The sequence below is a fragment of the Triplophysa rosa genome, linkage group LG1 (assembly GCF_024868665.1).
Source record: "Triplophysa rosa linkage group LG1, Trosa_1v2, whole genome shotgun sequence".
Lineage (NCBI taxonomy): Eukaryota > Metazoa > Chordata > Actinopteri > Cypriniformes > Nemacheilidae > Triplophysa > Triplophysa rosa.
In genome coordinates this window covers 11861259-11875097 of record NC_079890.1, presented here as the reverse complement: position 1 = coordinate 11875097, position 13839 = coordinate 11861259, and the positions used below count along the sequence as shown (strand labels likewise).

The following is a 13839-nucleotide window of genomic DNA, read 5'->3' as shown; positions in this document are numbered from 1 at the left end:
TTGATAATGCCAATTTTTGCGTGGAAATGACAATATGCCCAGTTTTCTGTTGTATGCTCATTTAATGAATGAGGCCGTACTGTACGTGTGTGTGTGCACATGTGTATGTGCAGTGTTCCAGTGTGTGCATCTATATGCACATGTGTGACAGTCGGCTTTAATCGCATCGTTTCCAATGCTCTGTTTGCTCTGAGGGTCTGCAGGCTTCTATACTGGTAAATATCTCTTTCTACTGATCAATAACGTTCTCTTTCAGATTGACAAATGCAAGCTCATCATGTGTATTATCTACAGCTGACATCCAGCTAAGATCATTTAAAGCTAGCACATCTTCAACAATCAATACAGAAGAGAGTCTGAGAGAGTTCGGCTAGCCCACTATGTGCAGTGTTTGGCGAGGGGCAAGAGGCCTGAACAATGCATTCTGAGAGGAACTCCCCCATGGCCGGGGAGAGATGGACAGTGTGGTCACTACATGGATAGCGAGAGCCAGAAATACTCTAAAGCAGACAGCAGCTCTGAGGTGGCTGGACTGGAAAACGATCTAAATTCTGCCATAGGCGATATTTCCGAGGATTTCTGAGCAAAGCAATGCCAAACAAGCTTCTGTTATTCTCAATATGATTCCGCACAACCTCGCCCTCCCTGTCTGTCTCCTCAATATATCTCTCATTTTATGTGTGAAGGGAGATTTCATGCTATACAGTACTATAAAGCCATTAAGATTTTTCACCTCTGGCTCTTTCTTTTTCTAACTTTGCAGTGCTCTGCACCATACATAATTAAGTTTGTGTAACATTTGCAAGCTAAATCAACCTTTTTTTCTTTAAAAGAGAGAAGTTTAGGACATTATGATCTCCTGAGTTTTGGCGGAAAGAGACCAATTAAATGTGTTATTTAACCAGGGTAGATCCTGTCGTGTCATTTGTATAATGGGCCATGTTATTTGGAGGAGAAGGGTTTGTTCGCACCATTGAAAAAGCCCCTGGGTCTTACATGGAAAGGCCGCTTTAGAGTTATATAAAAAAGTGGCTTCTCAGTGGTACAATGTGTAGCTGATAAGAACTTAATAATGGGATGCATTATTTTAAAGTTTGCCTCTAGTTTGCATATTTATAATTTATAAAAACTAACGTCACACAAAGTAGGCCTAAAAAACACCTATAACTACTTTAGTGTTAGTTTTAAATCCAGCACCTTGCAGTGAATATTATGAGCTTAGAGAATGTGAGCACTGTGTTTACTCACCATATAGGATGTTAATGAGAGAGATGGGCATGACCAAGATGCCCACCAGCATGTCCGCCACTGCTAGCGAGCGCAGGAAGAAGTTTGTTGCGTTCTGAAGCTTTTTCTCCAGCGACACAGCCAAAATAACCAAAATATTCCCTCCAATTGTCAAAGAAATAATCACCAGTATCAAAAGGGCTGGCCAGTTCTTTTCCTTCATCACATCCTTTTCTACCCCATGGGGAGAGGATGAAGAAGAGGAGGATGCGGAGAGATTGAAGCTGTAGTCGGTCCCGAAGATGCTTTGGTTCAGACTAAAGGTGGTATTACCGGGCCAGACCATCCAGCCAACTAGGTCTAGGGATGATGTTGTAGACCCGAACCCAGCCAGAACTGGCCCCCCAGGTGCCCCCATCATCTGAGTGTTAGTGTCAGTCGCTCTTTTCAATCATGACCGCTGATGGCCACTTAATGAAAGAAGTTTGGTATGTTCGTACTGTGCAAAAAACGGCAGTGCGATTCACTTAAAATGCTATGTAAAGGAGAAATCTACTGCGTTAAGGATATCCATAGCATTTCTTGTAGCCCGCTTGGGATGCTGGATCTTCATGTAGATTCTATCTGTAACACAAAAAGACACACAGAATCATGCATTTAGAAATGCTGAGATAACACCAGCAATCAAAGCACCACAAAATGATCTAGTAATAGTAAAGGAGACACAAATGATCAATGACGAAAAGATCCATCTTTTTCAAAAACCAGTGTCACTTTGTCTTCAGGATAAATGAGGGTAATTGAGGTCACTAAGTTAAAATGATACGCTACAGTCTGGTTCTCCACTAACCTCTCACACCTCACCTAATTCATAAAATCTGAGGTTACTCCTTATTAAATTAACAGGTATTAATAACTCAAGACACCTCTCAAAGGTAATGCGATGTAACGTCTTTATTATTGTGGCCGGGTGTAAGAGGAATAAAGCACACCCAGGCAAAACTATGTTCTATTTTTGGGGTTTAATCTGACTGCTGTTTACAAACAAGTATTACAGTGGTCGATGGGAGAAAAAGGGTCAACAAGAAATAAAAGAAACAAAACAACAGGTTTTGGGACAAAAAGGTTCCTATGAGTTTTACAAAAATGAAATCTAGTTCCTACACCTGCGGCTGAATGCAGAATCAGCACACAGAAAACACTCTTAACTCTATATCAGGTTAAATCTCTGTGAAACAAAAGAAATAAAAAAAAAACAGTTACACACGCAAACAAAATGAAGCACAATAAAACAAAATACGGTAGTGGATATCCAAATGCTTGCTAGCATTCACCACGAGGTTCACTCGCCATGTGCACACCCGATCCACTACATCCGGAATTACACTTATGCACATAACATAAGATCGCGATGACACGCAACACACACGAAGCTTCTTCTCTACAAGAGCGTACCACATGTGGTCACTCGGAGCTACGCATGTGCACAAAGAGCCAACGCAACGCACCGCACCGCATGAACGGGAGAGAAATCTCTTAGAGGGCCATACACATTTATCTCACCACACAACAGAAAGGTTTAATTTTTAACCCCTGGCCACACTCTCCCCTGCTGAGAGTCATTGTCCTCGATGACTCAATACATATTCTTCACCTCTTTTATAGCCTCTCTGAAGAACACAGTACCAAGGCTTGTTAACACCTGTGAAAAAACTTCAGGGCTAAGTGAAACTGAATTACAAACCGACCTTGGTTCGTTAAACGGGTTTGAATGCACACCAGCATTAGGCCGGCTGGTTCTTCTGGGTGTAGGCACTGGTCTCCAAGACACAGGTCTGTCTACCTTAGGAGTTACCACACACTCTGACGGTTCACCTGACTCAGAAGCTTGTTGTTCCACATTCTCTGAAAAAGGATAAGAGCCAACAACAGAAGCCTCCTCAACTGGCCTGGACATCTCAACATTCACACCCTCTGTCTCCTCGAGGTTTGGGAATGTGACCTCTTCCAAAACAACACAATCTGGATCAGAATCCTCAACTTCAACCTGCTCAACCTGAGAATCAGGTTGTGGAGACGCTAAACTGCTGTCTGTTACCACAGGTTCCACAACAGGCACTTCACAAGGACGCAAATCAACTCAGTGAACTCTCTTACTGGGGCCCCCCTCAACAGGCTCAACAGTGTACGTAGTACCCTGCACTTCTATGAATCTGTGTACCGTAGGAGCCCACGCATCCTGTATCTTGTTTCTGCCAACTGGTCTGTGATGCAAATACACGGTCTGGCCAACGTCAACAGTAGGACAGTAAACCTTGTCATTCAAGGGAGCAAGTCTCTCAAGAGCTTTCTGCTCAGCAAATTCTCTTGTTCGTTCATGAGCTTCCCTGAGTCTGTTCTGATGAATTACTAACCAATCCAGTCGTCTATTCACAGCTTGTTCCTGACCCAGAAGAGCATCTACAGGAAGACGTGGATCTACGCCAAACAACAAGAAATAGGGTGAGTACCCTGTTGTCGCATGTGGGGTTACATTATACGCATAGACTAACTCAGGAAGGTACTCTGGCCACCGCCTCTTATTTTCAGGGGGAAGAGTTCTCAACAACTCATGGAGCGTCCGGTTAAATCGCTCACACTGAGCATTGCCCTGAGGCCGGTAAGGGGTAGTTCGCATTTTCTTTACCCCATACAATTTACACAACTCAGCTATCACCTCACTCTCAAAGTTCCTCCCCTGGTCCTAGTGTAACCTCTCTGGAATGCCATACTTCATGAACCACTCTCTGAGTAAAACCTTGGCTGTAGTGTCTGCCCTCTGGTCTTTGGTAGGGAAAGCCTATGTAAACTTGGTAAACACATCGGTTACTACCAACACATTCTCACGACCATCTGAGGCCGGTTCAAGCAGTGTAAAATCTACAGCCACCACCTCCAAAGGCCTTGACGCTAGAAACGATTTCATGGGAGGCCGAATCCTCGGCTGAGGCATCTTAGTCAAAATACACCGCTGACACCTTTTGATCCACCTCTCTACGTCCTCATACATGCCAACCAAGAAGCATCTTCGCCTTAACAGGTTAAGCGAACGCTCAATACCCTGGAGTCCCATCTTGTCATGGACACTCTCCAGGATACGTTCCTGCAAACAAACAGGTACAAGCAGCTGCTGACACTCACCATGACGAAGATCATCCACAACTCTATAGAGCAACCCGTCTGACTCGGTAATACACTTCCTCTGCTTCAAAAGGGACAATACAGGCTTAGGCAGGCTGCGCCTTTCCTGATAAGTGGGCTTTCGGTTATTATCCCAGAATTCTTTGAAAGAACTGAAAAACAGATCCTTTAACTGAAACTCTCTCAACTCCGCTTTTGTATAGCCCGGGAGAGTAAACGTACCTCCTCGAGTATCAGTCCCTTCTACTCTGACTCCACACTCTAAAGCACGAATCTGCCTCACTTTACAACACTGATCCCCAGCAGATAACAACTCTGGGTCCAAAGGCATACCCTTATTTACCACATTGCAGATGGCAATACAGTCGTCATATTCTGCATCATCCAAGTTAACAGGCTCCCCTGCTAATGGGTGTCTAGAGAGTGCGTCGGTGGCAGCATTCTGCCGTCCGGGCCTGTACTTGACCTCAAAGTCAAAAACGGCTAACTGGGCCACCCACTGTTGCTCGATGGCGCCCAGCTTCGCTGTCTTCGGTTCGTCTTGCTCACGCACTGCTACTTGATGGTACCCGCTCGCCAAATCAATGGTCGAGAAAAACTTTGCACCTCGTAACGCATCAAAACTTTCATCTATCCACGGCAACGGAAATGCATCTCGTTTAGTCTTCGAATTCAATTTTCTGTAGTCGACACATAAGACTACCATCTGTCTTTCGGACAAGCACTATAGGCGAAGCGTACGCACTATTGCTCTCCTTTATCACCCCCTTCTTAAGAAGCTTGGTGATATGTTCTCTGACCTCACCATACTGGGTGGGTGGAAGGCGTCGATATGGCTGAGAAACTGGAACATCATCTACAAGATGGATCTCGTGCTGCACTTTATCAGAGAACCCGAGATCCTCGTCGGCCAATGCAAACACATCGACAAACCTAGAAAGCAAAGCTTTTAGCTCTGCTTGTTGCTCGACAGTACCACCTAGATTCAGCTTGTCAAAGAAAGCTGGCAACCCATTCACCAAGACTCAACTCAACTCAACTTTATTTATATAGCGCTTTTACAATTTTCATTGTTACAAAGCAGCTGCACATGAGACACATTGACTACAAGCAAAACAATCAAAGTTGTACCTGCAAAAACAAGAAAAGGTTGAAAACACAGAAGACAGACACACCCACACACAAAACACTCCACACACACAACACGCACACGCACCAACACACACAGACACAGAGACACACACACACACGGATGCGCACGCACACACACACACACACACACACACACACGTACGTACACAGACAAGTACGCACACACACACACGCTCAGTGAGAGCACACATTTAGGATAAAGGAGAGAGAAGCACAGGTCAAATATAACAGACTATAAATTCCTATATGCAATATTAATTAAGTAAAACTTTAAAATTCTAAAGCAGCCCCCCCGGTCAGGCAGATAGTGCAAAAACAGTATGCAAACGGTGGCGAGGAACCCAAAACTCTAATCGAGAAAAAAAACCTCAGGAGAACCCAGGCCCAACCAGGGGATTCCAGTTCCCCTCTGGCAAAAGCTGCTGCCTCTGCACAAGCTCCAGAGAACTTGCACAACAAGGCTAAATAAAATAAATAAACTTAATAATAAAATAAATTATAGTTTAAGATTATCATTAATAATCTAATAGCATTTGAAATTTTGTGGTGAAGACATGTCAAGAGACCGCGTCCTTCTTTATCCAGCTCTATCATCTCAGCTCTTGTCAGGTCCCCACTTCCCATTCTCCGCTCTACCATCAGGTCAGGCCATGAACTGCATCCTGCTCGCTGTGGTAACCTTGGAACAATGAGACAAGACTGGCTGTCTCTCTTCGTTTCGACAGTTACCTCCTCACTCCAGCTGAAATTCTATGAAACTTTACTTCACAGCAAGTGTTTGGATTTACCTCAACAGGGCAAATGTACCCAGCCGGGCACGAGGCTGCAAACACACATCTTCTGTGGCGAGATTAACAACTACAGTAGAACAGGCAACACGGATTTTACATTGGACACAAGGGACTGTACCACGATCAAACCCTCAGGTAAAGGTGAATTTCTAGACTCTAACAGCAAGCTGAACAACCCTCGGGTAAGGCAGATTTAATTCCTCGAATCATTACTGTGGAGATGATAAAGCAGGTATATGCACAGTTTCTTTTCCAGCTACTCGTCAACACTTCGTTTTTCAAGCACTGCACTCTGCACCTCTGAAAGACCTCAACTCAACTCAACTTTATTTATATAGCGCTTTTACAATTTTCATTGTTACAAAGCAGCTGTACATGAGACATATTGACTATAAGCAAAATAATTAAAGTTGTACCTGCAAAAACAAGAAAAGGTTGAAAACACAGAAGACAGACATACCCACATACAAAACACTCCACACACACAATATGCACACGTACTAACACACATAGACATAGAGACACACACACACACACACACGATGCGCACGCACCACACACACACACACACGTACGTACACAGACAAGTACGCACACACACACACACACACACACACACGCTCAGTGAGAGCACACATTTAGGATAAAGGAGAGAGAAGCACAGGTCAAATATAACAGACTATAAATTCCTATATGCAATATTAATTAAGTAAAACTTTAAAATTCTAAAGCAGCCCCCACCAGGCAGATATAAAGAAGGACGCGGTCCCTGACATGTCTTCACCACAAAATTTCAAATGCTATTAGATTATTAATGATAATCTTAAACTATAATTTACCTTATTAGTAAGTTTATTTATTTTATTTAGCCTTGTTGTGCAAGCTCTCTGGAGCTTGTGCAGAGGCAGCAGCTTTTGCCAGAGGGGAACTGGAATCCCCTGGTTGGGCCTGGGTTCTCCTGAGGGTTTTTTTCTCGATTAGAGTTTTGGGTTCCTTGCCACCGTTTGCATACTGTTTTGCATCTGCCTGGCCGGGGGGGCTGCTTTAGAATTTTAAAGTTTTACTTAATTAATATTGCATATAGAAATTTATAGTCTGTTATATTTGACCTGTGCTTCTCTCTCCTTTATCTTAAATGTGTGCTCTCACTGTGCGTGTGTGAGTGTGTGTCTGTGTGTTATTACGTGTTCATATTGTGTGTGTGGAGTGTTTTGTATGTGGGTATGTCTGTCTTCTTTGTTTTCACCTTTTTCTTGTTTTTACAGGTGCAACTTTAATTGGTTTGCTTGTAGTCAATATGTCTTATGTACAGCTGCTTTGTAACAATGAAAATTATAAAAAGCTCTATATAAATAAAGTTGAGATGAGTTGAGTTCTCTTTCTAACAAAAACACAATAATAATAAAAATCATTCATTGAGTCATTGAGCATTTAACCTGTGGTGGAATACTTTGATCTTTACAATAAGCCTCTTCATTAAATTTGTTAAAGTAGATAGAAAAACAACAACAAAAGAACCAATGAAAATTTCTCATTTAAAGCAATAGTTCACGCAAAAAAATTAATTCTGTAAATATTTACTCACCCTCTTGTCATTTCAAACCAGTATGGATTACTTTCTTCTGCAGAGCACGAAAGAATTTTGAAGAATGTTGGTAACCGAACAACGGCAATACCCATTTATGGACACAAAACCAACGCAAGTCAATGGGTATAGCGCTGTTGTTCGGTTACCAGCATTCTTCAAAATATCTTCTTTTGTGTTCTGCAGAAGAGAAAGTCATACAGGTTTGAAATGACAAAAGGGTGAGTAAACAATGACAGAATTTTCATTTTCGAGTGAACTATACCTTTAAATACAGAACTTGTCCCCAATAGACCTAAAATGTTAGTTCCACAGAATAAACAATGTGACAACCTGTCCTGGTTTCCATCTATGAAGCATATGAAATATGATAATAGATTTATTCACTGCAGGGACAGCCGGTTTCTGATATGTTTTCCTCCATCTTATAGAAGAGAGAGAGGGAGAGAGAAGGTGAAATCGCAATATTCCCCAGACGCAGCAGAGTTCTGTATAGTTCGCCTTATCTCAGGAGGTTGGAGATAAAGCAAACAACAGCAAAAAGTTAAATGCTGAACAATAAATAAATCACTGATAATCACGCCCTGTGCGTCTACCACACACACAGGCACACTCATACCGAAACACACTCATCCTAAAGAAAAGAATATAGAGGTTCAAGGAAAGTGCACAAAGTATGGTCCCATTATGAAAGAATAGAGGATCTCCATTGGGAGACACACTAGTCCAAAAGGAAGGCCATATCACTGCTTAAAGAGACAAAGAAACAAAGGTCAGTATCACAGACCTCTGAAATGGTCCATGTCTCTGAATCTGATCCGAATGAGAGGTGATGTGCAATACAAGCAAGAAGCACACAGTTGATTAGAGAAAACATTGAAAGATGAACTCCGGGTGAACGAATCTGATCGCGGCTCTAAATAACACCTGACGAGAATTGTAATCTAAGTCTGTCCCATTTTCAGCCTCTCTCCATTTCTCTCTCACTCTCTTTCCTCCTTCAGATAAGTCTTCATTTTACATTAATGAAGTGGATGAGAGTGCACTCACAAACTGCACTTCTGCATTCCAAAAATGAGTAATTAGCCTTCTCAGCAGAAACCAATCAAGTAACCGTGAATTGGGTTAAATTAGCATGAAATAGAAAACGATACAAAAAAAATATAAGGGACAATGCAAACACCTTTCCAGTTGCACTTCTTAATCCTGTAATGATCAGTGTTAATGGATGGAGATAGAGTCAGAACCTCAGCTTGAAGTCTATAGGTTATAGGCTGTTATGATGAGTAAATGATTACCTTATTAAAATAAAAAAGAATAATCATTTGTATAAAGAATAATTTGTTCAAAACAATGTGCAATGATCTGACCTTTCTTTGAATGTTTACTTTATTATGAGGCTGATTAATCGCACCATCCATCAGACTGTCTTATCATTTATCAGTGTCTGATAAATGATATGACATTCCAAGGTCAGTTATATCTCAATAATGATCGCTTAAAACTTTGAGTGGTCTTGACAGGTGCAGTTTAATATTACACTTAAATTAAATATAAATATCGCTGCTGTCCTTCTAACCTTGTTTCTCCATATTTCATTTTTTTATATTTAATAAATCATTATTATTAGTCAACGTTTTGTCACTTGGTTTTGCAAATATCCAATCAATAAAAAGTATTAATAAGTGCTTTGTCAACTTTTTAACTTTTTACTGTGACGAAGTGGTATGGGGAAAGGGTCAGACACGACAATTATAGCAGACTACGCCACCCTGATAACAGGGAAATGAATACCCACAACAGGCACACAGGTTCGTTAGGTTAAACAAGGGACACAAGACGTCTATATAAAAAGATACCAATTTTATTCAACATAGAAATAAGTATTTAAGAAAATTGGGTAACATTAGCAGCCAATAGTTCTAAAACCCGCCCTTACATACACACACATCAAGGAGCGCAAGGTCACCAGGGGTAGGTAGCCAGCATCGAGCCTCAAGTTTATGTAGCACACACACACACAACACCAGGTGCACAAGTCTCACTGCACACACACACAAAATGGGATAAATTGCAATGCACAGCACTCGGTGACTGGGAACCCACCATACAGGCTAAGGCTGGCTAGCTCCCTGCCCTGGCCCTTGACTCCTATAACAAAAAGAAAAGAAATATAACAAACTATACGTTAACAGAATCCAACATAACCAATAACAAAAACAAAGAAAAACTTCCAGCTCGTGCAACGAGGGTGCAACTTACTGCCTCCCAGGTCGTAACATGGACTGGAGGTAAAAAGGAAATAAATCAATTCATAAATACAGAACTGAATCTAAACAAAGACAAATAACCGTAAACCAATTAAAGAAAGCAGTGGGCGCACACGCACGGTACGTAGGCTCAATCGAGCAGCGTGAGAATAGAAGTCACTTACACCCTCTCAATTCGTAATATGAGACAGAGTCGATACTCGTAGCACCAAACGCCCTGGAAACAGTGAATATGCACACAATGCACCTAGGCTCAATCTCGCAGCAGGAGCCGGAGCAGGTGCCGTGTGTTTAAAACGGTGCAGATGAACCACGCAGTACAGGTGAAGTATCGCTCACAATTGAAACAGCGTAAGAAAAAATGGTCCAGCAAAGGCAAAACAGCAACATGGTCACGGCAGATCACTACCAACTCCAAAAGGTCATTAATATTCCTTTTACCCGGTCATGAACCTGCCGGACATGAAGCAAGAAAATAATTAGTTATAAAACTCAACCAACATAAAAAAGCGGACTAGCATACATACCGCAGTGAACGCTGCAGCCCACGCCATTCACGGCAATCCCTCAACCAGCAGTATAACATCAGCCTAACAGGGGAAACGGGAAGCCAGAATCCGGCCGACAATAGACGGCATACTACAATAATAGAAAATTATTTCTCCTTTCGCTCCAAACACGAAACGGAAGGCTATAAACGAACAATACTCTACCTTCGGCGACCACAGATGACGTCACCGAGGAGCGGTATGAACCATGGCACACGTCCGAGTGGACAGCTCTCCACCTTATGTGCTACCAAGGTCGAGTATGATAATTAAAGTGTGTGAAATCACCTGGCCACACTGGCACAAGTGATTCACTCTGCTACAATCACATTTAAAAAGTACAGTGTTTTTCCATTTCTTGAGGTTTCGTAAGGACAGCGACAAAATGCCATTTTCATAACATATATGAGATTATATTTACAAGTGCACCAAACTGACTTTGTGTCTTGCCTTAAAGTCACCATGAAACGGAAGTTGCGATTGACTTCTTTTTGTATCAGAATGAAATTAGAAAAAAATGTAGGGCAGGGCTATATTTTGCCCTTCCCTTTTTGAATGGTTTGTTGTAAATTGGGCCTGCAGGGGAGGGCTAAAAATGCCTGGCCATTGGACAGTCAGTAAGTATAGTCCTACCTCTTTTTTGTTGCTGACGTCATGTGGTGAAGAGTTGTTGTTGAGATTCTGCTTATTACACACAGAGGGACGCGCACCAGCACACAATAATGCCAACTATTACAAATAAATGGATTACAATGTAAAATATTATTATTGTGGACATAAAGATAAAATTCCGGCTTGTCCTGTAGACGGTCTGCTTGCGCGCTTTAACTTCTCGCACAAGCAGACACGTTTCCTTTCTGGGGAAGTGTCTGCTCTTCCGAATTCCGCCGTGTAAATAGCGAACCCGCCATGGCGTGAGCGCAACTGGCTCTTAAAGGGAATGGGAGATGAGACTCTGATTGGTTTACTGCATTTTTGGCCCACAAAACACCCATTACTCATTAAGAGAATCGGGACAACCCCTTTAGACCATGCACGCCGACCGTTTTGATGTCGTTAAATTAGCAAAAGTGGATTCGGACACGCCCTGAGTGCACCTGCGGCGTGCGCTTTAAACCATGCGCTTAGATCATGAAAATAGGGCCCTACAAGTGCAAATGAATAATAAAATTATAATGGTGTGCACGGACAAACCATTTATAATTATCACTGCAACACCCTGTAAAACACTTAGAATTTTCCTTTTTGATTTTTTGATTGCCGAAAGTAAACATGTTTTCCTCAGGAAGGTCTGCATTCATTACGAATTAGCAAAAGAAATATTTCATATCAATAATTCATGTTTAATAATTTATGAGGTAAGTAGGCATGTAATAAAAGGGATACAGCCAACAAGTTGTTATTATAAAAAAACTCTTGCTTAACGTCAGGTCACCCTAAATAAAGCCCCTCAGGTTAATACAAGATTAACCTGACAATCTGTAAAGATAACAACCATCTGACTGCACATTATCCCTTACTTAAATACAAGATAAAGACAAAAAAGGAAGAACATTTTGCCTTAAAGCATTTGAAACACTGACCTAAATAAACATGCCTTTAGAACTAGATGTCTTATTACATATTTGAATTGGAAAGTAAAATGCTGAAACATTTTGGATGATAGAAATTCTACATTAAACTGTGCTGCAGGGGTCTGACATTCCACTGAGAAGTTATAACATCGCTGCTACCTGGCAGGAAGGTTAAATGGTCTCTTAAGCCAATTCTCTATTTGAGTGTGTTTTTGTGAAATAAGGATAAGGGATGAGTGCTGAGTAGTTCATTAGTCTTGGTGCTGTCGACAAAAATCAGGAGACAAATGGAGAATAGACAAAGACACTGCGGAACTAAGATTAGATTGAAGGGCTCTGGCATCATCACTATGTGAAAGAATCTACACTATATATGTCATACAATTGCACCATACAGAAAATACAGGGTTGGTTGGACTAAAAAATATTAACGCCCAATGTTACATGGATTGATAATAATTATGTGACCTACTGCGAAAAATGAACTTTATCTTTTGTTACTTTATTGTCTTTGCATCACAAAACTAGTTGTGCCAGTCAATGTTGTTATCAGCAGTGGTAAGAATAAGAAATTGGTGAAATGGGTGATTTATCATATTTCCAAAAGAGTACAAAACATGGGAGCTCATTTACCAGAAGCATCTGTAACCTTAACAACACAACTGTTTGGTGATTCAATAACAACAGTGCCTTATTAAAAAAGAGCAACATATATACTTGTACTGTATATATATGGACCATAACAAATTTCAAATCAACAGTTCGAGATGTATTGTGGCCATTCCAGTCCAATGTTTGTTGAATTTCAACAAAATTAAACCTCAGAAGTGACAAAGTCATCCAACAGCAATGTGAAAGACTGACAGCATGCAAGATACATCAAAACTGGTTATGACCTATGACATAAAAGATAACTTTTGAACTTTTCCTAAATACATGTAGAAACATTACTGTTGTATTGTTTAAAAGTGAATGTGAACTTGTTTTCTTTGCGGTATCTGAGGTCTGACAAAATACTGAGCATGTTTTCTCTTATTATTCTTTTAGTTTTCTTTTTCTGCAAATAAATGCAAATCGAAACAACATTTTTAATGTGGTAAAAATATGTTAGTGAAACGTCTCGATTACGGATGTAACCTGAGTTCCCTGATGGAGGGAACGAGACGTTGTGTCGAACCGACAGATGAGGTTCGTCCCTGAGAACCAATCGCTTCCGACTTCTTAGAAAAGGCCANATCAGGAGACAAATGGAGAATAGACAAAGACACTGCGGAACTAAGATTAGATTGAAGGGCTCTGGCATCATCACTATGTGAAAGAATCTACACTATATATGTCATACAATTGCACCATACAGAAAATACAGGGTTGGTTGGACTAAAAAATATTAACGCCCAATGTTACATGGATTGATAATAATTATGTGACCTACTGCGAAAAATGAACTTTATCTTTTGTTACTTTATTGTCTTTGCATCACAAAACTAGTTGTGCCAGTCAATGTTGTTATCA

General features: G+C 41.1%; 1 protein-coding gene across 4 annotated transcripts in view; it reads right to left on the bottom strand.

Annotated features, from left to right (window-relative positions):
- The window catches only part of htr2cl1 (5-hydroxytryptamine (serotonin) receptor 2C, G protein-coupled-like 1), a 190954-nt gene that overhangs the window by 36279 nt on the left and 140836 nt on the right, over positions 1–13839 (bottom strand). For 3 of the 4 annotated variants that reach the window (XM_057347574.1, XM_057347563.1, XM_057347552.1), the window contains one exon: positions 1249–1834. In XM_057347574.1, coding sequence (XP_057203557.1) covers positions 1249–1648 — 400 coding nt within the window. In that variant the 5' untranslated portion in view covers positions 1649–1834. Of the gene's footprint in view, positions 1–1248; positions 1852–13839 lie in introns of all 4 variants that reach the window. The other variant, XM_057347578.1, reaches the window with a different exon arrangement.